The sequence below is a fragment of the Equus caballus genome, chromosome 6 (assembly GCF_041296265.1).
Source record: "Equus caballus isolate H_3958 breed thoroughbred chromosome 6, TB-T2T, whole genome shotgun sequence".
Taxonomy (NCBI): Eukaryota; Metazoa; Chordata; class Mammalia; order Perissodactyla; family Equidae; genus Equus; species Equus caballus.
In genome coordinates this window covers 94,234,548-94,259,607 of record NC_091689.1, presented here as the reverse complement: position 1 = coordinate 94,259,607, position 25,060 = coordinate 94,234,548, and the positions used below count along the sequence as shown (strand labels likewise).

Here is a 25,060-nt window from a genome sequence, read left to right as displayed (position 1 = left end):
CCTGAAGCAAGAGCACACACAAGGCGCTGATCCCTTAGGTACAAACACTTCAAAGTTTTCAGTCAAGCTCACAGGCTCTTAATAAAATATTTTTTCTCTTTAACAAATTTGTTGCTATTTGACAAATATTCCTTCATAACAACAAAATTAAACTAGATGTAAACATATGGTTTTTATATGACTGAAAGCAAAATAGCAAAAGATTCAATTTCATTATTATTGCTCAGGTCGGGGCCATCTGCTGATGGCCAGTGATGCTTAGATGAGTAACAAAACAAAAACCTACATAATTCAGAACTCATGTATTCATTTCACAAAATTAATGTCCTTGCCTTCAAGTAAAATTTGTGTTCAATTGACTGTAATTACATGAAGGATGAAAATACAAATCAAATTATATCCAACATGTACAAAATTTGCATATATCTTACCAAAATGTAAATTAAGCTAAATATAAAAAATAAAATAAATATTTTATTTATGAATTCATGTTATTTCCCACCTAAAATATTGAAAATTATCCCCTAAAATTTAAAACCAAAATACAAATTATATATGAATAAAATGAAAGGTTTAAATCATACTTATTCAAATAAAGCTGAATTTTTATTTAACTTTTTGAAAATCTTAATTAAATCTTATTCAACATTTTTCTTAAAAATAAAACTATTTCCACTGCTAGCCAATTCAACATCCATTAATTGGCAACATAAGTTGGTATTTTGCTTCATGCATTTGAAGTCTAGATATATGTGTGTGTGTATTTATACACGGATTCAACAGTAACATGAGTTGTTTAATGTCACAAAATATTCCTCAGCCACCACGTGCAAATGTTGTGAATACACAATAATTCTCTTTTTTTCCTTCCCAAAGCCCCAGTACACAGTTGTATGTCCTGGATGTAAGTCCTTCTAGTTCTTCTATGTGAGCCACCACCACAGCATGGCTACTGACAGGTGGGTGGTGTGGTTCCACCACCGGGAAGCAAACCTGGGCCGCTGAAGCTGTGAGCACTGAACTTTAACCACTAGGCCATCAGGGATGGCTCCATAATCATTCTTGAGTATCTCTAGAACCACTTTTTAGAGCACAAAATGAAGCAAGTAAATGGACCCTTGGGACAAATCCATTGCATTCATGCAGAAAAAGGATTTGACAAGTTAGTAAAAATTGTGTTTTCTCTTACCTGGGTGCTTCTGCTGCCCCAGTCCTTCCTGTGCTGCGCACAGACCCAATGCTGGCCTCAATCTCACCAGTAGAAGGAGCCACAGACATTCATAGCATTAGGACTGTCACCCTTTGTCCACAACCAAGGGCAAAAAATAGGGAGATTCAGTTCCCTGGGCCCTAAACATTGTCAGTCGCGTGAACAGGCTTAGTTTGGGACAATGGTTTGTAGTGCAAGCACTCATGGCCAGATTCCAAGAAATCAAAGTGTGTAGTTATCTGTGATATGGGGGGACTTCTAAAGCTCGAAGCAGACCGTCTCGCGTGGGTATAAGAAAGCTTCCAGTTGTGGTTCATCCTCAAGGCAAAATAAAATAAATCTAGGTTACATTGTAAAATCGTAATCAATGGTACCAATGCAGCATGCTGTGTCTATTCCTTTGCAGTCATTTAAACTTTGTTCTTACTTGTGTATTTTTCCCTACATATTTTTTACAGAATAGATACGGCATGAAATGATGGCCACCCAGCATGGGACCTTGGGCCAGTCATTTTCCTTCTGTTTTCTCATCCGTAAACTGAGGCAGATGGACATATAATTTCTGCCTTAATCTGATGTAGAGCTCAAGTTGCTATCTTCTTGCTGAAGGAGAAGGAGGCTTTAGTCCAGGAGAAAGAGCAAAGGCCCTGGAGTCACAGAGACCTGGTCAACTCTGTGATTTGGGGCAAGTTACTTAATTCCTCTGGACCTCAGTTTCTTCATCTGTAAAGTGGAGACAATTCTGACTGCCTTATAGAAAAGTGTTCAGGATTAAACGAATTACGCATGTTAAGTCCCCAGCAGAGTGCCTTACGTGCCAGAAATGTATATTACATAAAGCTAAACTCACTTTTGGAAGAGAAGGCAAGAGGGAATGTGTGTGTGTGCATGTGCATCTTTATTGGAAAAGTTGAGGATGTGTAGCATGGGATCTGGGCTGGTGAGGAGGGGGCGTAGGGTGGAACTCAAGGAAGTGGAAACGAAATTGCTGATTTCTGACTTGCTTTTGATAATTGGAGGAAATTAATTTCTCTAGATTACAAAAAAATGAGTGGAGGAGCATCTGTGTTTGACAGTAAACTTTTTATTGAAGTGTAGCATACACGTAGAAAAGTTAACAATTCATAATTTCCAGTTGGGAACATTTTCACAGAGTGTGCACACCCATGCGTCCAGCATCTAATCGGGAAGTAGAACATTATTAGCACCCACACAAGCTCCTCTGTGACCCCCTCACCCACTCACTAACCACGGCCACACCCCCAGCCAAAGGGAACCACTTGTCTGATTTCCAGCCCAGATTCCTTGGCCTGTTTTTGAACTTATCTAAGTGGAATTGTGCAGCATGAGCCTTCCGTGTCCGGCTCGTTTCTGTCAGTACTGTGTTTGTGAGGTTCTTCCCTGTTGCTGTGCATGGCTGTGGCGGGCTTGTTCTGGGTGCTGTCTCATATTTCAATGGGTGAATATGCTTCAGAGCAGGTACTCCTTCCACTCTTGCTGCTAGGAACATTCCAGCACACGTCTTTTGGTGAGTATTTCTGAGGGTATACCTAACGGTGTAGTAGCTGGGTCATGGGGTGTGTGTGTGTTCAGCTATTGTAGATACCGCCGAACGGTTTCCCAAAGTGTCTGTAACAATTTACACGCCCACCAGCAGCCTAGGAAAGTTCCAGCATCTCATTTCAAGATAACGACTAAGAAAGGACGCCTCGTCTTGGCTTCTTGAGGTGGTGGGTTTTGGTGAAGAATTACAAATGACTTCTCTGCCAGTTCTCCACTTTGGCTCACGATGTGGTGTGACAGAGCACAAAACCTTCTCTGCAAACCCTCCCACGCCCTCTGGGCACTGTCCCCACTGGGTGTACTTGGGGGGTCCCTCTCCACATTCGTAAAATCCAAAGTTCTTTTTGACGACTGGGTCGAGCTGATGTTCCAAACTGACTATTATGACAAACGCACGCGTTGTACATACACAGAGAGGAAACGACCTTGCACGAAAGAGATGTTTGAGAAAAATTTGTTGAGTAAACACATTTAAGGACAATTTCACAGCAAGTACAATCTACATTACCAATGGAGAGTGAATTTTTGGCCCAAAGTCTCCTCGTCTCCCCTCCCTCTGCCACAATTTCTCTGTTACCCCACAGTGCCGCGGGGCTCTGCCATGACTCTAGTCCTCACTGGGCTCAGGCACGACCCCAAACCTGCTCCTCGTTGCTATGTAGGAAATGCCGGAACCAACTAGCCACCCCTCCCCCATCAGATTCCAGCTCCTGGAGCACCGGTGACGCCAAAGCATGAAGCTGACACTGTCTGATTGTCTCCGAGCAGGAGAGTCTGAATGGCCCCATTTGAATCTCTCACTTTCATGTGGCAATGGGAAAAGCAGGCCGTTTGCACATGACGGATAGAGTGCAAGACTTGCTGTAAATGTTGTTTATATTGCCTGGGGCAGATCAAATGACTTGAAGGATTAACATATCAGAATAAAAAGACTCAGATGCATGAGGAAAAGCCAGAAAACCCCACTTTGCTCAACACTGAGTCATTTTTCGACAGATTCAACTTGGCAAAAAAATTATGTTGGGATATAGTCCTTGCTCTGTTATAGGAGACTTCGGAAGCAAAATGTAAAAAGGCAACTGTTGCGTGAAACCATTAGACCCCAGATCTGATTCTCTGCCTCTCTCCACTCTGTCAGGGATCTCCAAGGAAAGGAGGCTTTGCAGACAGAGCCTGAGCTCATAGGTGTGAATTTCCCCTGGCCCATTTCTTTTCTTCTTACGTCCTCAAGGAACGCAGAGCTGGTACAAAGTCCTGCTAATACTCAGCCGTGATGAGTTCATTATTGAACCACTTGCACATTCCTGCCGTTCACACATCTACAGACAACAACCTCGAGAACGAGAGGCTCACCCGGGTGGATTGAGCTTCCGGAAAGCGTCCTTCCTTTATGTGCCAGGATTGTCTGCCATCCCAGCAGTCAGTCCCAGGCCTAGTATTTATGTTCCCTTTCACATATCTGTGTCATATTTCAAGTAGCACTAAATTCCTACGGCTGCCTTTTGGGGTGGGGGTTATAGTATTTTTCCAGCACTGTTTATTTTAAATTTCCAGTTATTATTGTTATTTCTTCTTGGTGGTTAAAGTCCAGTTGGAAAGGTTTTCCACAAGACTGAGAATTCCTGAGAAACCCTGACAATATTCAGCATTCATGATTACCTAGACGGACATATTTTACGAAAATTGCATTGCTTTTGAATACCTTCTTATGAATGAGCTCGAATGTTGGGATTCTGTGAGATTGAATTTCAGAACACATTTAACATATTTCCATCTGGCAACCTTGGGATGTCTCCTCAATCACAGTGATTGTGAAAGAATTGTTATTTGGTATGAAAACATTTGTTCAGGATGGACAAGCCTTCCTGAAAAATGTTGTACATCTTTATGGCTGACATTTTTGTTGTTTTGAATTCGGTGGGGTTTCTTTTTCACCACCAGTTTGAAATATTTCACTATAAACTCTTCCTATTCTATCTCAAACAAAACCAGCAATTTTCCCTCAGAATTATAAGTCACATCCATGAAAATACTTATATTAGTGGGAAGCCCAAGTTTCCCATACTTGTATAAATATAACGATGTTGGTACAGTTTCTCATTTCTCAGACTGGCGATCCAAGGAGGTGAAACTGAGTACAATCCTTAAAAGTTAGTTTTTTAATGGTGGACTTCATGTTTAAAGAAAATTAAGATTTTTTTCTTTCAAGTGCCCCCCAAACTTCTTGAATAATTTGTGAGAGTTACAGCATATAGGAATATACAAATAAAACAACACTAAGAATCCAATGTTTTGTGCATAGGGGAAAAGCATTGACATGAAGAAGAAAGTCAAACTCAAGGATGAGACAAGGATAAATGAAATAAAATCCCAGAGAAAGAGATGGGAACGTACAGAAAGCACCAAAATCCCTTCAGGACAAATGTGGACATCTTTCCTCACAGGTCTCTTTAGAAATAAGAAAACCATGGGCCAGCCCAGTGGCATGGCGGTTTTTGTGTGCTCCCCTTTGGTGGCCCAGGGTTTGTAGGTTTGGACCCCAGGTGTGGACCTATAAACCCCTTTTGGGCCACGCTGTGGTGGCGTCCCACATACACGAAATAGAAGAAGATTGGCACGGATGTTAGCTCAGAGCCAATCTTCCTCAAGCAAAAAGAGGAAGATTGTGAATAGATGTTGGCTCAGGGCCAATCTTCCTCACAAAAAAGAAATAAGAAAACCAAAAGTCAAGAAAGACTGTAATTCTAGAATAATTCCAAGAAGGGCAGATGTTTGTTCTGGCTTCTCTTCTGAAAGCTTTGTCCCCACGGGTCAGTTAGAGGTGTCCAGTGTTGATCACCAATCCAAGAGTCTAAAATCTATGAAACCCAAAATATCTCCTCTTACTTGACCAGCTATTCACCCGTCACTGGAAAGGACCCCAAAATTGAAGAGCCTAATCTTCGGGAATATGACCTACATGGAGGCTACAATAATTCTTTCAAGCTATATGAGCAGTCAGTTTTGAGGGGCTTTTAAGTTTTGAAAGGTTTTGAAGATGCCAGAGTAATGCACTTTCTACCTTCTTCTCCTCTCCAAAGCACTCTAAAAGAAAAAGAACAGGAACCAGAAAAACACAAACTCCATCTTTGATAAAACTAGAAGACATATGCAACCACAAACTGCAATATATGAAGAGAAAGAATAGGTATAGAAAGTTTAAATGATATGGCAGAGTGGAGGAAGGTCAAACCTAAGGGTCCTCAGAGGGAGATACTGATAAAAGTTATCCTGAAAGAAAAGATGTAGGAATTGGAAGCTCCAGGCACTCCAGATGGGAGAGGGAAGGGAGGCCAGGGGGAAATTGGTTAAAAGGATCAATAGGAAGAGATTTCTGCTTCTGGCAGTATGGCAGATTTGATACAATAAAGTTCCTTCCTGCCAAAATGTTTTTAGAGCCTGGATAAACTGCAACAAAAATCATGTTCATGTATTTTGTGGTTACTAAAAAGTAAGAGAAGTCTCCAGTTTCCTTCCCTACCCTCTCATCCGAGAGGGAAACATAAGAGCCAACTGAGAACTGAGTACAGAACCACGAAAGTCAGTAAACTCCAGGAAGTACATTCCTGAGTTGGTTGCCCTGCTGTCATGGGAACAAAAGTGTCAACACTTGAGTTGGGGTCAGGAGACTAATCACGGCTCCATGTGAAGATGAGAGAGATGAACATGAAACTCTCAGTTAATCCAGGGCTGTGAAAGTACCCACATGGTTCCAGTCCAGCACATGCAAATTCCCTCTGGAGGAAAGCATCCTAGAATTCACAAAGATTGAGTTCTACAAAATATGAGCACATGATCCAAAATTACCAAACATAAAAGGAAAGAGGCCACTTAGCTGAAACGACAAACTCAGATTTAGAGCTGAAGAACCTCAGATTTCAGAATTATCAGAAAGAGATGATAAAATAAGAAAGTATACAAAATTTAAAAGACTGAATTTTTAAAAAAGGAGTCAAGAACAAGAGATTACCAAACATTGCTAACTATGTTCAAAGAATGAACAAAAGAAATCTTAGAAGTGAAATACAGAATCACTGACATTTTAAACTAGATGAATGAGTTAGCCAACAGATTAGATTCAACTAAGGAAAGAATTAGTGAACTGGAAGTTAGATCCAAAGAAATTATCCAGAATGCAGCATAAAGAGGCAAGGAATTAGAAAATATAAAAAGGTAATTAAGAAACATCGAGCATAGAATCAGAAGGATTTATTTACATATAATTGGAATTTGAGGGGGGAAAGAATAGAGAAAATGGAGAGTGGCAATATTTGAAGAGCTAAAGGTTGAGAATTTTCCAGAACTGATGGAAAAGATGAACCTACAAATACAAAAGCATATTGTATACTAAGCAGGATTTTTTTTAATGTAGTGGAATTGAAGAATTCTAAGGAAAAAGAGAATAGTAAAAGCACCCATAGAGAGGAGCGAGGCCACCTATAAGAGAATAAGATTAGGATGGCTAGAAAAGAGTGAACGATGTGTTCAAAGTGCTGAGGGAAAACAGCTGTCAAATTAGAATCATGTACCAAGAGAAATAACTTTTAAGAATGAGAGTAATAAAAGTTTTTTTCTGATTAAAAAAGAAACAGGATTTACTTTCAAAAGACATTGACCAAAGAAATTTCTAAAGGATGAACTTCAGGAATAAGAAACATAGCCTCAGAAGAAAGGTTGGAGAAACAAGAGAGAACTGTGAGCAGAGAAATTAGTAGCATGTAGGCAAGCCATCATTATCTCTATGTAGAGTCTGCATAAATAACAATAATATTTATTTTGTGAGATGCACAAAGTGACAGAACTAAATTATGTAACAAGAATATCTAAGTTGAGAGGTAGACGATTGATATGAAAGTACACTAAGGTTGTGGAGTTATTCACATGTTGAAAAACTTAGATATTGGTAAGTTAAATATGCATGGTAAATTCCAAGGATAACCTTTTAAAAAGAGAGGCTGTGACTTCCAAACTAATAGAAAAAAGAAGTAAAAAACAAACAAAAATCAATTTAAAGAGAAAAAATGAGCATAGAATAAACAGGAAAAATAGAAAGCACAAAGTAAGACTGTATAAACAAACCCAAATATATCAATAATTCTAATATATGCACCAGAAATTAGCTTCAAAATATAAAAAATTTAAAAAGATAGAACTACAAGGAGATACTGACAAATCTGCAATTACATTAGGAGATTTCAAACTATCTCTGTCAATTACTGTAGGTCAAGAAGACAAAAAAAGTCAGTGAAGATATAGAACTGAATGATACCATTCACAACAATCACATAACAGAATTAACAATTACAATATCCATGTTTTTCTCAAGCACACAAGCAGCACTTATAAAAATTAGCCACATTCTAGGCTATAAAGCATATCTCAGCAAATTGTAAAGACTAACTATCAGACAGGCTTTATTTTCTGACCACAATGAAATTAAAATAAAAATCAATAACAAAAAATATAAATGAGAAATTACACTCCTAAATAATTCATAAATCAAAGAGGCAATCATAATGGAAAATTTTTTTAAATACAAGTGAATGATAATGAGCTTATTACATATAAAAACAAAAATTTGTAGGATACAAATAAAATACTATTTTGAGGGAAAGTTACAGTATTAAATATGCTTATCATAGAAAAGAAGAAAAGAAAATTAATAAATTAAGCATCTAATTTAAGAAGTTAGGAAAAGAACATACCCAAATAAAGTCAAAGGCAGGCTATAATACAAAATGAGAGCAGGCACATAGTAATTGGAAACAAACATACTACAATACGGCAGGTCACCAAAATCAAAACTTGCCTGTTGCAAAAAATAAAATAAAATAGACAAATCTTTGGTTATCTTAGTCAGGAAAAAAGGAAGGCAGGATTAAAATGTAATAGGAATGAAAAGGGGTCCTTAACACAGACGTAGCAGACACTGAAAAGAGTTAGTAAATATTATGAACAACTTGATGTCAATAAATTTTAAAAGAGTCACAATGAACAGATTCTTAGAAAAATTAAGCCTAATAAAAATGAAGTCGAGAAGAAGTAGAAAGTCTGAAGAATGTTATAACCACTGAAGAAATAAAATCAGTAGTTCCAATAATCCCGCAAAGAAAACATTGGGCCTAAATGTTATTACAGGTGAGCTCTACCCAACTATCGAAGAACAAATCATTCCAACTAACATGAACTCTTCTGGAGAACTGAAAAGGGAAACACCCTAACCAGTTGTGTAAGATCAGGAGACTGTGATGCCCCAACCAGCTACGGACATAATGAAAAGGAAAAATTACAGGGGATTCTCACTCGTGAACCGAGATGCCAAAATCACAGCGAAAATACTGAGGAAACGATCCTATCAATTTCTGTCATGGAAGAAAAGATTGATAAATTTGACTACATTAAAATTGAGAATTACTCTTCAATAGAGACAAACTATAAAAGCCATGAAGATGAAAGTGAAAAGATAAGCAATAAATTCATGCTATATGAAGTATCAACTTACACCCACTGCTAATAATGAACTTGTTCCAAGTCTCTGTGTCTTGAGTTGTTAGCAGTTGATGATATGAGACCACTGCAGTCAGTCTAACATTTAGATACCAAGTGCCCAGAAAGGAAAATAATCTTTACAATTTTTTTCAGTGATGTTTAGCATCACATAATACTCCATATGCTACTTGACCAACTTTCAATAAATGTAATTATTCATGTCTGGTAAACTACGAAAGACCGCATACCAGTTGTTTTTCCTGCCCTGATGAAAGTATCTAAAGTAACATGAAACGAAGATAATAACATACTGAAATGCATTTACAGAAAGTAAATGCTATTGAAGGTGCAAAGAAAACACGCTGAGGATGTGACGGAATGAGTGTCGGAACAAATTACCCAGCGTGGAGGTTACTCTGCAGTTGCTTTAAGGTACGTTTCCATCCTGTCTCAGCTTTTGGTACTTGCTGGATTTTGCTTCAAGAATGAAAAACTACTTTTAGGGGAGCCAGTAAAGAAAAGGTGAGAGTGACTGATTTGATAAACCTAATGTTTTATGGGAAGCTCTGGAAGTCTGGCTGTGAATGAGCAGCTGCTTGGACCAGAGTGTGGAGAAAGGAATGGACCCCACAAGAAGGTTTCAGAGAGACCACCGGACAGGAAGCCATCCCCTTCACTGCCGATGCCCAGACAAGCCCTCTTGCCAGGACTGAAGCCAGAAGTGTGATCGTATGTCACAGGTGTGGTTAACTTTATAAAAATAAGACATGGAAATACGGTCAACTTTCATCATACTTCGCAGGGAGACAGACAATCGCTATGAAAATATTTTATACATGTTGGCTATTTCATGGAAGGGTTATCAATCTTAAAGATGAGGGTTTTTTTTCTTTTAAGTTCCAAATTTTCCAACATTTTCTGTGGACGACAAGCGTCTGTTAGTAGTATGCTATCTAACAATTAACTTTGAAAAATACACTCAATCCATTCCTTTCAGGTGAAAGTGGCATCTCAACAATTAATAACTGCTTTTTAAAAGAAATTCAGGTTCTGGAGGGAGAATTTGCAAAATGGATATTTGGAACTATTTCAATTTTTATGTGATTTTTATTGTCAAGAAGATGTATGGGTCTCACCATAAAGAATCCTTCACATCTGAATGCTTAAGAAACTTAGGATCAGAATTTTAAAATCTGTTTCAACCCTGTTCAATGGATTTTGATATTTGCTAAGTATTTTTTTAAATACCTGAATAATTTGCAATAATGCCTTATTGACATTTGGGAATATGAAGACCCGCTAACCACAATTCCATAGACACCTTTGGACGCCAGGGGCTGGCATTAAAAAACGCGTATCCTGATCCGTAAGGGAGCCCCTGGTGCACCTGCGCATTTGGGGTGTCATTGTGGAGTGTAGTTTTCAGTTATGCCAACCACTTAAACAAGTATTAAAATAAGTGAACTTAGGAACACTGTTTCACAAACTGTTAAACCCAGATTTGTAATAATATCAACATATTCACATCACACTGCTCTCACTAAAAATATTACTTAAAATCTTAATATTTTAGTAAAGGTAAAAATATTTGTGGTACCACTAAGAATAACGTTAAAATTATTTTTTAAACTGTTTTAAAATTTTCTATCTTATCTTTCAAAAATTTTCACTTTTGTATCTATTTTAGAATGTGCATGCTACATCACCATAATGCTAGACATTCGTAGTTTAAAAGTAAATGTACACACTAGGCGTGCATGCTCAAATGATTTTATTTGTAGAGCTGCAAGATCAAAAAGTCTCCACTTAAGAGCATGAGATTTGGAGTCAAATAGCCCTGTCTTTGTCCTGACACTTTCTAGACAGATAATCATGGTGATGTTATTTAACAAACCTCCCCACCCTCCCCGCCCCCCCCCCACTTTTGCCTCATTTGTGAAATAAAGACAATAACAGGGGTCAGAAACTAAATACCTATAGGAGATAGGTATGTTTTTAAAAAGTCACGTGCCTCCATAGTGTGTATTTTGTTTTTCCCATTTTGGTAGAGACAGGGATATGAAAAATATGTGTCTATTACAAGAAACACGCACACAGCACACATACAAAGATACACAGGAGCCCATCGGAAGTGGTGAGGCTTGTGGCAGACTGCAAGTGTCATCTGATAGCTACCCGGAATTTCCAGATTTTCCCTCTATTCAAATCATATCTGGAAATTTGGATTTTTATGTGAGATGTCCTGATTTTTAAATATTGGTGAAAATATGCTTTTCACAAGGTGTAGGCAAAGAAAACACACCGTCAGCCTCCAGTCTGTGACTTACCCAAAAGATCAAATGAGATAATGGATTTTAACCTTTAGAGTTTAGTCTCTAATAAATGCTGGGGGTAGGCAATAGCCGTGATTTATCAGAGTAAGCTCCTAGAAGGATCATGAAGGGGAAAGAGGCTTGGGGAAATAAGCATTGCCCAGAGGGCAGATCTAGTTGGGGTGTTGGAAGAAAAGATGAGGCAAGGCAAAGAAAATGAGAGGAGAGAGGAGAAGAAAGGAATTTCACCATCTGTTTTGCTTAGAGCTGATTCTAACTACCTTTTGTTCTGTGCTTTGGAACTACTAAGATGATTTATTCAAAGTGTCTGTCCTCAAGAGGAACTCCATATCTGTTGAGGGAGACAATTATTCAACGCGATGAACTCTAGAATCAAAGCATAGATGATGATAACGGGGAATAGATCTGTGCTGGGAAGGAAAGGAAATTGGGAATGTGCTTCATGAAAGAGCGGCTATGTCTGGGTTTGAGAGACGACTCAAGTCTACCACTCAGAAAAGGCAGGCCGGATATTTCAGGCAGAAAGTATGTGCCATGCAATTGTGGCAAGAAGTCTACAGTGGTTGGGGGTGGGGTGGGGAAGGGGAGGTGAGAGATGAGGCTGGGACAGGCAGGTTGTGGCCAGATCGTGAGGGGCCTTTGTAGGGCCTGCTACAGCATGTTTGCACCACTAGCTAGCGTGGGCGCGGCCAGATGACCAGATTTATAGCACTTTCAAAAGATCACTGGGTGCACTGTGGAGTTGGGAAGGAAGGGAGGGAGGGAGCCTGCAGACAGGAAGCCAGTTTGGCAACTGTTACAGTGGTCCAGATGAGCTCAGGATGGCCTGCCCGTGAGCAGAGGGAGTAGGACAGAGGTGGAAGTGGATATGAAAGACTCTGCCAAAGCTGCTTTCTCCTTACACGTGCTGGACGTGGAGGGGGCCAAAATGACCACTGGGACCTCTTTCTAAGATCCTCCTCCACCTCCTCCTCCTGTTGGTTCTCTCTCTATAGATATAGATTAGATATAGATATAGATAAGATATAGATTGGATATATAGATACAGATACATTTCTCTCTCTCTCTATATATAATACACACTTTTTTTTTTTTTTTTTTTTTTTTTTTTTTACTGACGATAAATGTTCTAAAAAGGAGAGGGGAGGCAAATGAAAAAGCATCTTTTCATGAGACAATCCTAGAAAACCACTACTTATCAAAATGACCAGAAGTATACTTGGAACAGTCACAGCCCATGCAAGTCCCTTACTAACTGCCTCCTTTCCTCTTGCTTCTCTGGACCACCTTGTTCTGCTCTCGTCCATATGAAATGCCACACCGTCTTCAAAACTCAGCTTCTGGTTCATCTCTGAAGGAAGCCTTCCTTGACCGGACCCTCTCTGCTACATCCGTTTCCTATATAGTACAATTCATTCTTCTCCCTACTGAGTTCTCATAAGATTCTGTTTACACGTCTGCGTAACCCTGTGCAGCCTTCCAGGATTGTGTGTAATTAGCGGTGTGTCTGTTTTTCCAGCTAACTGCGTGTGCCGGGTCTTACTCAGTTTGGGGTTTCCTGTGCCTTGCCCAGTGCTGGGTACCCTGGTAAGCCCTTGATAAATGTGTGTGGAATGGACGACCCTCATACAAGGGGGAGAAGAAGGTAACAGGAGAAGTAACAATTTTTTTGACACTGTTACTTGGCAAGGTAAAGTTTGTGACAGTATCTAGTTGGGAAGAGACTCTGCATTTGTAAAATTTTGACACGACCTGCAACACATATCAGAATCCTGGGAATTGGTGCTGAGAAAAAAAACAGTGGAGGTTTGAGGAGATCTCTGAGTTTCTTCCTTAAAGTCTCCTTGCCTTTTCCCTAAGGGCATAAATAGAAGGCTTGGGTGTAAAGAACCATGAATCCCACTGGCCATGTGTGGGGAAAAGGCCCCTCCTATGTAATTGGATATAAAAAAAGAAAATTTCTCTTAGACAGGCACAGGATTTTGGCTGAAGTTCAGCCACATACCTATTCTAAGCTGAATTTGGGTATAGCCCTAATAATTACAGTTACTCTTTAGGAAAAGAGCCCAAGAGGTTTACCTGGAGATTTTTTCCAGATGGAAGCAGGTATGTGAGAAGCACAGTAATGAAGATGTAAACCGGATGAGGCCATTCGTGCCCCATAGTCTTCTCTCCAATCGCTCGAATAGAGGAGATGTTCCCCAGCAATCACAAGGATGATGCAACGCAGCCATCTAACAAACACCAGATGCCTGACTAGCCTTACAAGCTGTAGTGTTAAAGGGAAGGGGGGTGAAATACCAAGTTTGAATGCCTTTGCAGTTATCAATCTGTCATGAATTGTAATCAAACAGAAACAAACCTCTTTATTCCGTCAGTTCCTGGGACAAGTCCATCATATGCCCTGCAGACCTGCTCTGGGTGTGGTGAGAGCCCTCGGGAATCTGTCCCCCTCCTTCAGTCTCTGATTGCATCGTCTCACTGACTTAGTGACATCAGTAAGGACACCCCATCTCCATCCCGGGGGCTCTACATCCTTCTAAATGAGGAGAGATTAGCTGGATCAGCTATGTCAGAAATGGAATATTCTGACCAAATTCATCTTTAGTATCACCTCGATTCTTCCTTTTTTCCATATGGATCCAGAACGTGGCTTATTTTTTTTTTTCAGTGGTAGTTAGAAATGACTAGGAGTATTAAAGTTAGTCCCTAGGGAAAAAAAATGGAACTCTCCATTACTGGAGTGTAGAAAAATCAAGGTGTACAATGCTTAATTAGCCCTCTCTGAAATGAGGCAGTGACACTGCAGAATATATTTTGGAAGGGCAAATTGTTATTAATTCGAAATAAACAAGAAACGTAATGAACACATTTTTCTGCTTGTGTAAAACCTACCTGCAACTGAACACCACCCAAATAGCCACTGTCGACACTGAGGGCATTCAGTGTCCAGCTGGAGGCACAGCCTCTGAAGCCCTTGAACTCGGATTTCCATTTGGCCATCTACTAGCTACGCGACTGGTCTTAACTGTGCTGAGCTTCAGCTCCACCATCTGTAAAATGGGGATAAGACCACCCACCTCACACTAGAGTGGTGGATCAAGTGTCTGACTTACAGAGATGACATAATACACAATATCATCAAGGTAAAAAGAAGTCCGTGTGAGAGAGAAGGCCCTGGGAATAAAGCTTCAGGCCATCACATCTTCACTCTCCTTCGCAACTCTCTCCTGTGCTAATAATACACACAACCTCTCTTACTCTGCTTTCTAGTTATTTCCACACCATTCTACACCCTTACCCTTCAGTGCAGTGCTGGAGTAAGCACCTAATATTTACTAGTTGACTTTCCCTGCTGCCTGTTCCTGAAAATGTGCCAGGTTCCTGCCCAGCCTAGGTGATGATATGGGCCAGGATGTGTTTGCTGGGAGTGGTGCTGGTAGACACTGCGAGGAGAGGAAATACAAACTTCAAAATAAGAAGGAGGCTCCCTGGCATCCACAATCTGACGAGTTAACCAACCTGGAAATTGGGAAAATCTCATGTGGGCCATGGGATCTGACTTGGTTCCCAAATCTCAGGTCACTATGGCCTCATCCTACGGTGGTTCCATAACAGCCCCTCACTCGCATGACAGACTTCCAAGTGTTTCGGGTCAGGACTGCCTGGTTTAGAACCTACAGTCATTTTCTGGTCAATCCCTTTCCAGCTTGGTCCACAACAATGCTAGCCTGTGGGAGCAAGCGGATGCGAAGACTTCTTGCCAGAATATCTTTCTATGGCATGTGGCACTTTTTCAGATCCCACATCCAAATGGTGACATTCTGTCAGTTATACAGTGCACAATAAACTTTGGTTAGAAGCCAGTCTGGGGTACTTGTAAGCCTGTCCTCAAAGAGAATTCTTAATTCAACCTTTTTTCTATGCCAGCATCTTCTAGAAGTCATTTATTTCATTGTTCAGATCGGGGTAATGACAACAGTTTTCTCACCAAAAAAAAGAGTCACAATTCAGGTACCTGGCAGCTTTGCAAAAATCTCTCGATGGTTTCAAAAAAAAAAAAAAACCATGATGATGATGATGGTACAGGTAGGAGGAGAGGGAAGAGATGGGAAAGGTCGTGCGTAAATTTATGCACCAAGATCTGTTCTCGACTTCTCGGAACTGCTGAGCTGAATCCTATGGACACGCTGCAGTTCTCGAGAGGCCTGGCGAGCACCACGGGGCACTCCAGGTTCAACCAAGAAATGCCAACAGGAGTTCAGGCGGTGCTGGCCGATGAGGACAGGCTACACCTCCAGAACAAGACAGACGGACAGTGGGGGGCAAGATCAGCTGGAAGGCATGAAGCTTGGCGAAAACTGGTTGATCTATCTCGAAAGAAAGACACCAGTGATGACCATAAAAACCATTTTTGAGAGTCATATAGAATTGCTTTTAAAATTAATACTAACTGAAGTTTTCTCACTAAAAGTTCCAAGGCAGTGGTTCTGAAACTTGAACAAGCAGCAGAATCCCATGGAGAGCTTGCTAAAGCACAGATTGCTAAGACCCCACCCACCACCCCCCCAGATTTCTATTGCAGTGAGTCTGGGTGAGGTCCTGAAAATCTGGACTTGCAGCAAGTCCCCAGGTGAGGCCAACGCTGCAGTCTGGGACCACGCTTTGAGAAGCACTGTTCTAAGGGACACCGCATGAAATTGCTGGGCTGTGAATTTTAGGATCCCAGGAACATGACTTAAAGAATTGGCTGAAAAACAAAAGTCCTCATCACCTCGCTTTTCCTCCCCCAAATAAACAACAGCACAAACCAAAAAATTAAAATAAAAAATTTCAGTGACAAATACTACTATACCGAAACTCTTCCACAGAGATGACTTCTAAAGGTGAATTCATTTGTGAGCAGTGGGGAACTCCCAACCTACTTCCCTAGAGACCAACCCTTGACAACAGTGTAAGTTTCTTGTCAAATTCTTTAACAGAAGCCTAGGCGTCAGCATGGTATCATTCCTGCATTTTTATCCATGGAGTTATCATAAGGTCCTAAAGTTTAAGCACAAAAAACATATACAAGCTGCTGAAGGTTTTGCTGAGGTGAGGTGAAGGTTGAGTAACTCTGCAAATGTTTCCCTCTCCTGGAATCTTTGGGATCCCCGAGGCCTTTCCCGGGGCCTGGGGTATGGAGAGTTGGACTCGACCCTACTGTCAGAGCCCCAGCTTGCAAAGGTCACATCAGATGAGAGGTGTGTCAGCTGGGTAAGGAGGTGAACAGAGCAGACCACGGCCAACTCTAATGGACAATTCGTGTATCTGAGCTAAAAATAAGAGGAGTCTTCAGATATCAGAGAAAAGATTTTTATAAAGAAATTTTATTGCATAATTTCTGTATACAATAAACATAGGAAAAGGGTTTTTTAATGAAAATTTCATGTCATTTTTCAAAAGTTTTGACTTGTTTGGAGAAAAATTATTACAAAGCTGTCTAAGGCAAAAATAATATTTGACCTTCAGAACCAACGATAGTCCCTTTCGTCATATGCCATATTTAAAGCAAGACATTTTCAATTCAATGATCATGGAGCGGCTTTTAAATTGCTGTGTCATTTGCATTAAAAATTTAAATGCATCTAAGAAGTGAAAAGTTGAAACACATAGAAATGTTCTCTAACAACACACACTGCTGCTTTCTTCAGATCCGTTCTCACGACCGTATGGCCGGACTTTCCACACACCAGCAGAAATCTGCATCTCCTAACGGGGCAGTCAGGCTGGAGCACAGAGGGGCAAGTCCCATGCATTTCCTACGGTAAATGGCATCACTCCCTCAGATCACATACACCTCGCCATATTGACTCAGTTCATTGCACTCCATATCCTGCAAAAATAAATCTAGTGCTCGACAGCTGACATTATTGCTCGCTGACGTTTTAGTAATATATTTCTTTAACATAAGACAGAAATATACTGAAATTTGATACCACTTAAACTCAAAAGCAACCTGGAATTAAACCACATGCATACACTCACTGTCTTTTTTTTCAGTGGATGTTGCATTTTTCTTAAAGTTGATGCTGGAAAATGTGATAGAAGAAAAACCGGCTTGAAACAAAGAGTGAGGATTAGAAAAGGGTTTTTTCAGGGAAATGTTAAGCCTTACAACAAAAATGAAGGAACGATGAGAACCCAGCATCTCTGGGGAGAGGGAAGAAGCCCGTCATTTATCTTCCTTGTCTGCCCCAACACTGTGGCTTGTGTCCAACGGACCCTGGGGCAGGCCACCATACGCAGCTGGAGCATGTGAGAAGTGCTGTGTGTGTCCTCAAGGACAGACTGCACACTGTGACAGGAATTCCTGGGACACCCCCTTCTTTAGTTGACCCCACATGGGATCCTTGGGTTACTAGGAAATGTTGGGGCTCCCTCTGCGAGGTCAGGAAAGGCTGCTGGGATGGTCTCGATGCTGAGGCTTCAACGGTCTTAAATTTTGCATCTCATTTCTAGAGGGGAGCGGAACCTGCGAATTTCAGAGGGACCCCCGGGCTGAGGTGGAACATCCTGGGAGCTGAGGGAAGAACAACATAACTGATCTGGAATCTCAAAATTGTAGCATATGTGACAATGAAGAGTCACCGGGATGTCAAGGCTCCACCAGGAAGCGTTTGTAGAGACACAGAAGAATGTGGACATGACCACGTTGACGTTTGGATTTGTCACCACTTTTCATGTTCATTTCTCATTATTTCTTTAAAATTGTCAAGTGTCCTTCTTTCTTATTTTTGTCTTGGTGCTAATAAGAAAAGATGCCAGTTTTTATAAGCTCTCAAAGATTAACAAAAGCAATATTTTTTTTAAACTACATTTCAGGATTACCATTCAAGCTACAAACACAAGCTATATCAGTCATAAGCTGCACCTTCACACCTGGCTATGGCAATGTCAACTGAAATCACCATCGGTCATACCCGTGAAACCCGGATTGTGCACAATGACATCCATTCCACCAGACTGAATGTTATACAGCAAGCAAGCAGAGCTTCTCAGAGTAAAACCAGCCATACTGCTACAAAGAAAACTTTCTGGCTCCTGGCCCAACTGTTTCCATACCAATCAGCTAAGTCAACCCCCTCTCTGCTTCTTTCCATTTCAAATGCCTGGGCTTCAGCCTTTGAGGCAATTAGAACCAGATCAGTTTAATTTTACCACACTGATCTTTACTGTATAGCAATGGAGTAATTTTGCCCTGAGAGTGTCAATTATTTTACAAAGATTCTAAGCCCCAGTTTATACACGAAGAACAGGCATGGAGAGGCTAAATGGCTTGTCACACAGCAGATTAGGGTCAAGGGTGGGACTGGAGCTCCTGGCTATTTCTATTTTAACCCCCAACATCCTTCCAGAGGTCGCCTGAACTTGTGCCGAGGTCCCTCGCTTGGGGCTCTGTCTGTCACTTGCAGTATCTTGCCAGCTCTGCCGCCCGGCCCTTGTATTTTAGTTCCCAGGACCCCCTCCTTGGTCTTCTCTGCTCTCTCTTATTTCTGCTGCCTTGATGAAGCGTGCTGCCCTGATGTTTTATTTTAGACAGTGGAATTCACCCAAATGCCCTTCCAGCTGCCGCTAGTATTAGGTGCGAGGGGGACGGACTTGCGAAAGGCAATGGCAGGTGTGCTTTGTGAACTGTGGACAAAATGGGGCTCAAGATTTTACAGTTGTCTTACATTCCAATGTTTTCAATGGAAAATAAAATAAAAGAAAGGCCTGACCATGAGGTAAATGTTTACTTCTCTGCCATAACGCGCAGTGCGCCCCCTCAGGTCTGGCAACAATTTAACACAAGGAAAGACTTTAGGCCTTCACACCCTTTTAGAGAGAAGAAACGACCTTAGCTCAAACTTTCCACAGGGCTGAGAAGTCTCCTAAGACATCACCCCGTCCTTATCTTAGGTAGATCCGTGCCAGTGCAGCCTCCGGGCCATGTGGCTCGCAGGTCTGCGTGCCCGGTGCTTCCGAGCTCCGGTCTCTGCCCCGCCTGGGAGATCTTGATTGTCAAGTGTGAAGCCCAAGCACCGTCTGCCTCTTAAGCAAGGGGAAAAAAAAAATCTTAAAAGAAGCTATGTGCTCAAAGAAAATAATCCCAAATGGTGCCTAAGTGGCTTGTGAAGAAGTTGTGCAAAACTCTCTCTGTTCGCTAAAGTTGTAAACACTTCCAGATCTAATCGATAGCAAAATACATTGATGGTCAGGGCCTCTGTTTAAGCAAAAGAAGAAAAATATCCATAGCACAAAACTGCCCTTATACTTTTTGAAAAAATATATCTACAATAGACAACTCTGATTTTGTAATAAGCTGTGCGTTAAGTACACTTGTCCACCGCCCGCCCGCCCTCTACAGCTCCGCCTTGTCCGCCCGGCCCTCGCTGCCCGCCCCGCTGCCCCCAGCGCCGAGGCCGTCCGCAGGTGTGAAGGACAGGGAAGCCGAGTTGATGCAGTATCTTTTGCCGGTTGGACGAGGGCCGTCATCAAAAATGTGCCCAAGGTGAGCACCGCACTGCAAGAGAAGAGCGAGATGTGAGGGAAGAGCACGTACAAAGCAGGCTTTGAGAGGAACGCACATTAAGCCGTTTAAATGGATGACCAGCCTGGAGGGGAATGACGGAAACCATCGTGGATGATTTCTAATCCGCCTGTCAATAGCTGCAAAGATGGTTTCTGGCAGGCTTTGCACCACATGCTGAGAATAAAAAACGCTAGAATTGTGCGTATCAGAAATCATTTAGGAGCCACTGTATTTTTTGATCTGTGAAGTCTCTCAGCCAGCTGAAAAACAACTGCAGTAATTTTATGAATTGAGTTGACCCTTGATCTCCCCTTGTAAGAAACATGGCAGCATAAAATCTCTCCCCCTTGGCATTACTTCTGGCTTTGGACGGGTGGGTTTCAGATATGCAGAAGTCCACTGTAAAAGATACTGTTTAACTGGCCGTGACGGAGGTGATGTTTGCTTTCATGGGCAGTAAAACTTAACATCAGACAAGCGCTGGATGTTCTTGGAATCCGGCAAAGCGATGGCAAGGCTCAACAGATTTATGTCACGGTCACCAGGACTGCAAGTGTGCTGAATGGAAACTCGCTAGTCCACCCGGTTGTTGGTCATTTTTTTCTGGCTTCCAATAGGTGGAGTGCCATGCTGGCTTCTGTACCCACGTGAACTATATTATGCGGAGAAGGAATAAGCTGCTTAGCTCAAATCTATGCTACTGACTATCCAAAAGGCTGGGGAAGGAGAAGAGGCCCAGAATGCAGAGGCAGGAGGAGGTCTGGTTGGTTATGACGGTGTGTAAGTGAAATCCAGTCAGAGACAGTGTCTCCAAAAAGGCTGGCTCACTGAACACGCCCTGCACTAAGTACAGCTCTGACGCGGGGTCCACTCCAGGAGCCGACAGCTGCCATCACACGGATCTCCCTCCCTTTCTCAGCAGGGACAGGGGTGAAGGATGTGGGGACGTTAGTGCACCACATTCGAACAGGCTGTGAAAACGCATCATTCGTCATGAAACAAAGAAACCAAAGCCTCGAGCAAATGACTTCATTCACTCATTTAGCGCCTATTTAGGGAGCTCCTGCTACACGCCAGGCAATGCCCCAGACCCTGGAGACACAGGCCACAGACCCTGGCCTCATGGAGCGCACATTCTTGCGACAGAGGCAGATAATACACAGGAAAGAAGGGAACTGGAAAGGATGGTGGGTGGAGATGAATGCTAAGGAGGAAAATGAGAGGAAGTGGTCTGGAGCATCAGGGCTGGGGGCTGACTATAGGAACGGTGTCAGGGTGGCTTTCCTGGGATGACTTAGGAATAAGAACCTGAAGGAAGTGAAGGTGTGGATATCCGGGGAGAGCATTTCGAGCCAAGAAGAAGAGTCAAGATTTAGGGAACAGGGGCCAGCCCCGTGGCCAAGTGGTTAAGTTCACGCGCTCCACTTCGGCGGCTGAGGGTTTGGCCGGTTCGGATCCTGGGTGCGGACATGGCGCCACTCATCAGGCCATGCTGAGGCGGCGTCCCACATGCCACAACTGGAATATACGACTATATACTGGGGAGGCTTTGGGGAGAAGAAGAAAAAAAAGAAGATTGGCAACAGATGTAGCTCAGGTGCCAATCTTTAGAAAAATAAAAATGAGCATGAGAGAAGAGGCATATAGATGATTTATTAATTCCTCTCACTGTGCTTGTTTAGTGTAAAAAACACTTATAAACTGCAGGGAAAGAGAGTAGGAATTAATAAAGGAATTAAAAAGGGTTAAGATACCAAACAGAGATGACAAGAAAGAAGTGAGGGACTATGCTCATTATAATGGAAAGAACTAGAATCTGTTTCCCCACTGAAAGTGCTAAACTCAATTCTTGAGGGTTCTCTAATTATTAATAAATAGCACAAATAGCAACTTTGACTATATGGCACTTCCATGTTAAAAGTGCATTCTTACTTTACTGCCAACATACTGTGTCAGCTTATTAAAGAACTAAAAATGAACCCTGAACTGATTTGATCTATTGCCTGGAAAATATGAAACAGGCCTAAAAAACAAATCTTGCATTATTTTACCACATTCTATGCAGGTTTAGGTAATATCAAGGCTGACAGCTCAGATTGCTTTTTCTTTCTATAAACATTTGAGGCCAAATTTTCAGGCATCAGCAGCTAAGATGCGCCAGTAAAATTACATATGCTTACCCAGTGGACCCAGGAAAACACCTCTTGCTGCCCGCCAATAGAGTGGGTGCGTAGGCCAATGTGAACCAGCGCTCTCCGTGAACAGCGGGTGTGCACAAGCATTGTTCTCTCACGCAACCCTGGCACTTCACCACCTGGCATGTGAGAGGTGGAGTTCTCACATCAAAGCCTCAGATAGGTTTTGTTTTGATTTGTTTTGTTTTAATGAGAGAATACAGCTATGTGGGCAAAATAAATGATATTGCCTTTATTAATCGTCTCTCAGACATCTTTAGAAAACAGTTCTATTTACCTTACTCCCAAAGAAAGCACAGTCAGGAGATACTTGAAGCCATTTAGGAGTATTTACGTGGTCTTCATTTCCCAGATCATTTTTCTAAAGTCCAAATTAGAGTAATTTAATGTGTTGTATTGAGTTGGTTATCGGTCTACAGTTTCATTTGCTAAATCTGGAACTAGCCTTTTGGTTAAACAGAAAGGAAAACACAGATTCTAGATGTTCCTAATCCAGGCAAAACAAAAAAGAAGGGGGGGGGGGTACGAAGAGAAATTACAGTTCGGAAAAGGCAACAAAAATCATTTGCAAACAACTGTCTGGGTTGGGGATGGGGTGGGGAAATCCTCAGAAAAGGTGTGAGTCCCCGAAAAACGACAGTGACAGCTTCGCCACCCTTGTCTCAGGTGTTGTGGAAGCTTCACGCCAGGCTCGGACGACCGAGGGAGGGGCAACACTTCCAAACACAGCAAGGCGCTCATTTAAACCTGTGCCACCGCAAACATGGCCGCCCCACTGCCCGCGAAGCTGCAAGGCCATTTGTCTGACGGAAGCCCAACCACACAGCGCCATTTCTGCTCCCTCCCAGGGACACCCGGTCTCCCATAAAAGACTACTGCCCAGTTTCTTTCAAAAGTGCAGGAGGCCTGAGGCTCCTCCCTGCGGGGAACGCACATGGAGCCCATTCTTTCCAGCTCCTACCCCTGGCCGGGGGCTGGGATGATGAATGGAAGTTGTCAGTGATGCACTGTTTCTTTAGCCGCCTGCGAGCTCTGCCTCCTCAGCCCCAGCCAACTGGCAATGTGTTGGGATCTCTCAGCACACCTGGTTGTAACTGAAACAAACTGGTTGCCCAATGAAGAAATCTCTGGAACCCGCTGTTAATGATTTATTTCAGGGCCGACTCTTTGGTGCGCATTTGGAAAGTTGTTTTAAAACGGTTATGTATTTCTTTGTTTTACAGGTAGAATACAAACGATAACTAAACATTCTAGCTCTCATCCTGAAAAAGCCTGAGATAAGGGTTCAAAAGAAAATTTAAAAATTACCACAAGAGTCCTTTATCACCTTAGCCCCTCACTCAGAAAAGCTGGCACCTAAAGAACCTGCAGAGAGAAACGAAAGACACACCCCCACCCCCCGACACAAACACAAAAAGTGATGGAGCATCAAATTTAACCCAATTCCTTAAAATCTGCCTGCAATTCTCCATCATGTGCATAAGAAATACAAATAGCGCATTCAACGCAGTCACATAGTTCTGCACTGATGTATTTCCAACTGTCCTAGAGGGTTTTCCCCCAGCTATTCCTAGGATGTTTGGGGCTCTATTATTGTCATTTTCTCTTAAGCCTTTGATCTACAAGATGAAGCCGTTTCAAAGCAGGTCTTCTACACTCGGGCACATGGGGCAGGATGGGAAGGAGGAAAGAGTTTCAAGAAGGAAAGCAATTTACTTTGCCAGTAGTATCCTGTGTTCTCCCACCGTTATTGAAGACACTTGTGGGTAAGTACGGCTCTTTTCCTCTGTGCCTGTGATATTAATCTTTTGCTAAGGAAATGATTGTGAAGTCACCAGTTTAGCATTATGATTTTACTGAAAGATCAAGAAAAAGAGAGATGGGCTGTGAGTCTGAAACCCTATTGTAACACATGGGTATCTTTAATCATAGGCAATATATGAGTTGTCATCTGCAAAAGATTAATAAGGTTTGGGGGGTTCCACCAAAAACTGCTCAACTTTTGAAAAATACTCCGTGTTGGTAGATATTTACCTTTCTGTTGATTTGGCTGACTTAGAACAAATTAACAATGATCTAAAACAAACTTAAGGGATCTATCATAGACTCAAGCAGTAATAGCAGCAGTCATAAATAGACTCCAACTCGGGTAAACTCAGGGACCTGATGGTTTCCTCAAAGATTATTACAAAAAGCTAAGTGATTTATTGGTCTCCCATTCGCTGCAGATGTACAAGTTTGATCTAAAGACGGAAGAATTCCCCAAGTATTTCCAGGAGGGACTTACTATGTTGAACTGCAGCTTAAACCATGCAAATCTAACCTCTTTGCACTGAATTTAAACTCGTGATAGAGCATTGCTTAACAGGCTGGGGTTGGAGGATTAGGGAGAAGCTGGCAAACAACTATTCACAGTAGTCAGCGAAACTGGAATAGGAGCAATGTATTTTATCACTAGCAGAAAAATGTAAATTTAATAAAATTAAGGAAAATTCTTATAATTGAAAATTGTTAGGAAATGGCTACAGCCGGGGGAAGATACGGGTTCCCACCAAAGTGGGCAAATTTAAGATCAAGATTTTCTTTGGAAGGGATAACGGGAATATAACTCCTCAATTCAGTAAGCAGAATAGTAAAAGAAAACAAATATGGTGGCAACAAAACTGAGAATGTAATG

At 41.7% G+C, this 25,060-nt stretch overlaps 1 protein-coding gene across 9 annotated transcripts in view; it reads right to left on the bottom strand.

The window, feature by feature from the left end:
* Nucleotides 1–16,987: 16,987 nt before the first annotated feature.
* MSRB3 (methionine sulfoxide reductase B3) overlaps nucleotides 16,988–25,060 on the bottom strand; it is a 157,677-nt gene continuing 149,604 nt past the window's right edge. For all 9 annotated transcript variants that reach the window (XM_070270327.1, XM_070270329.1, XM_023643955.2 and 6 more), the window contains one exon: nucleotides 16,988–20,179. In XM_070270327.1, the coding sequence (XP_070126428.1) occupies nucleotides 20,018–20,179 (162 nt within the window). In that variant the 3' untranslated portion in view covers nucleotides 16,988–20,017. The remainder of the gene's footprint in view (nucleotides 20,180–25,060) is intronic.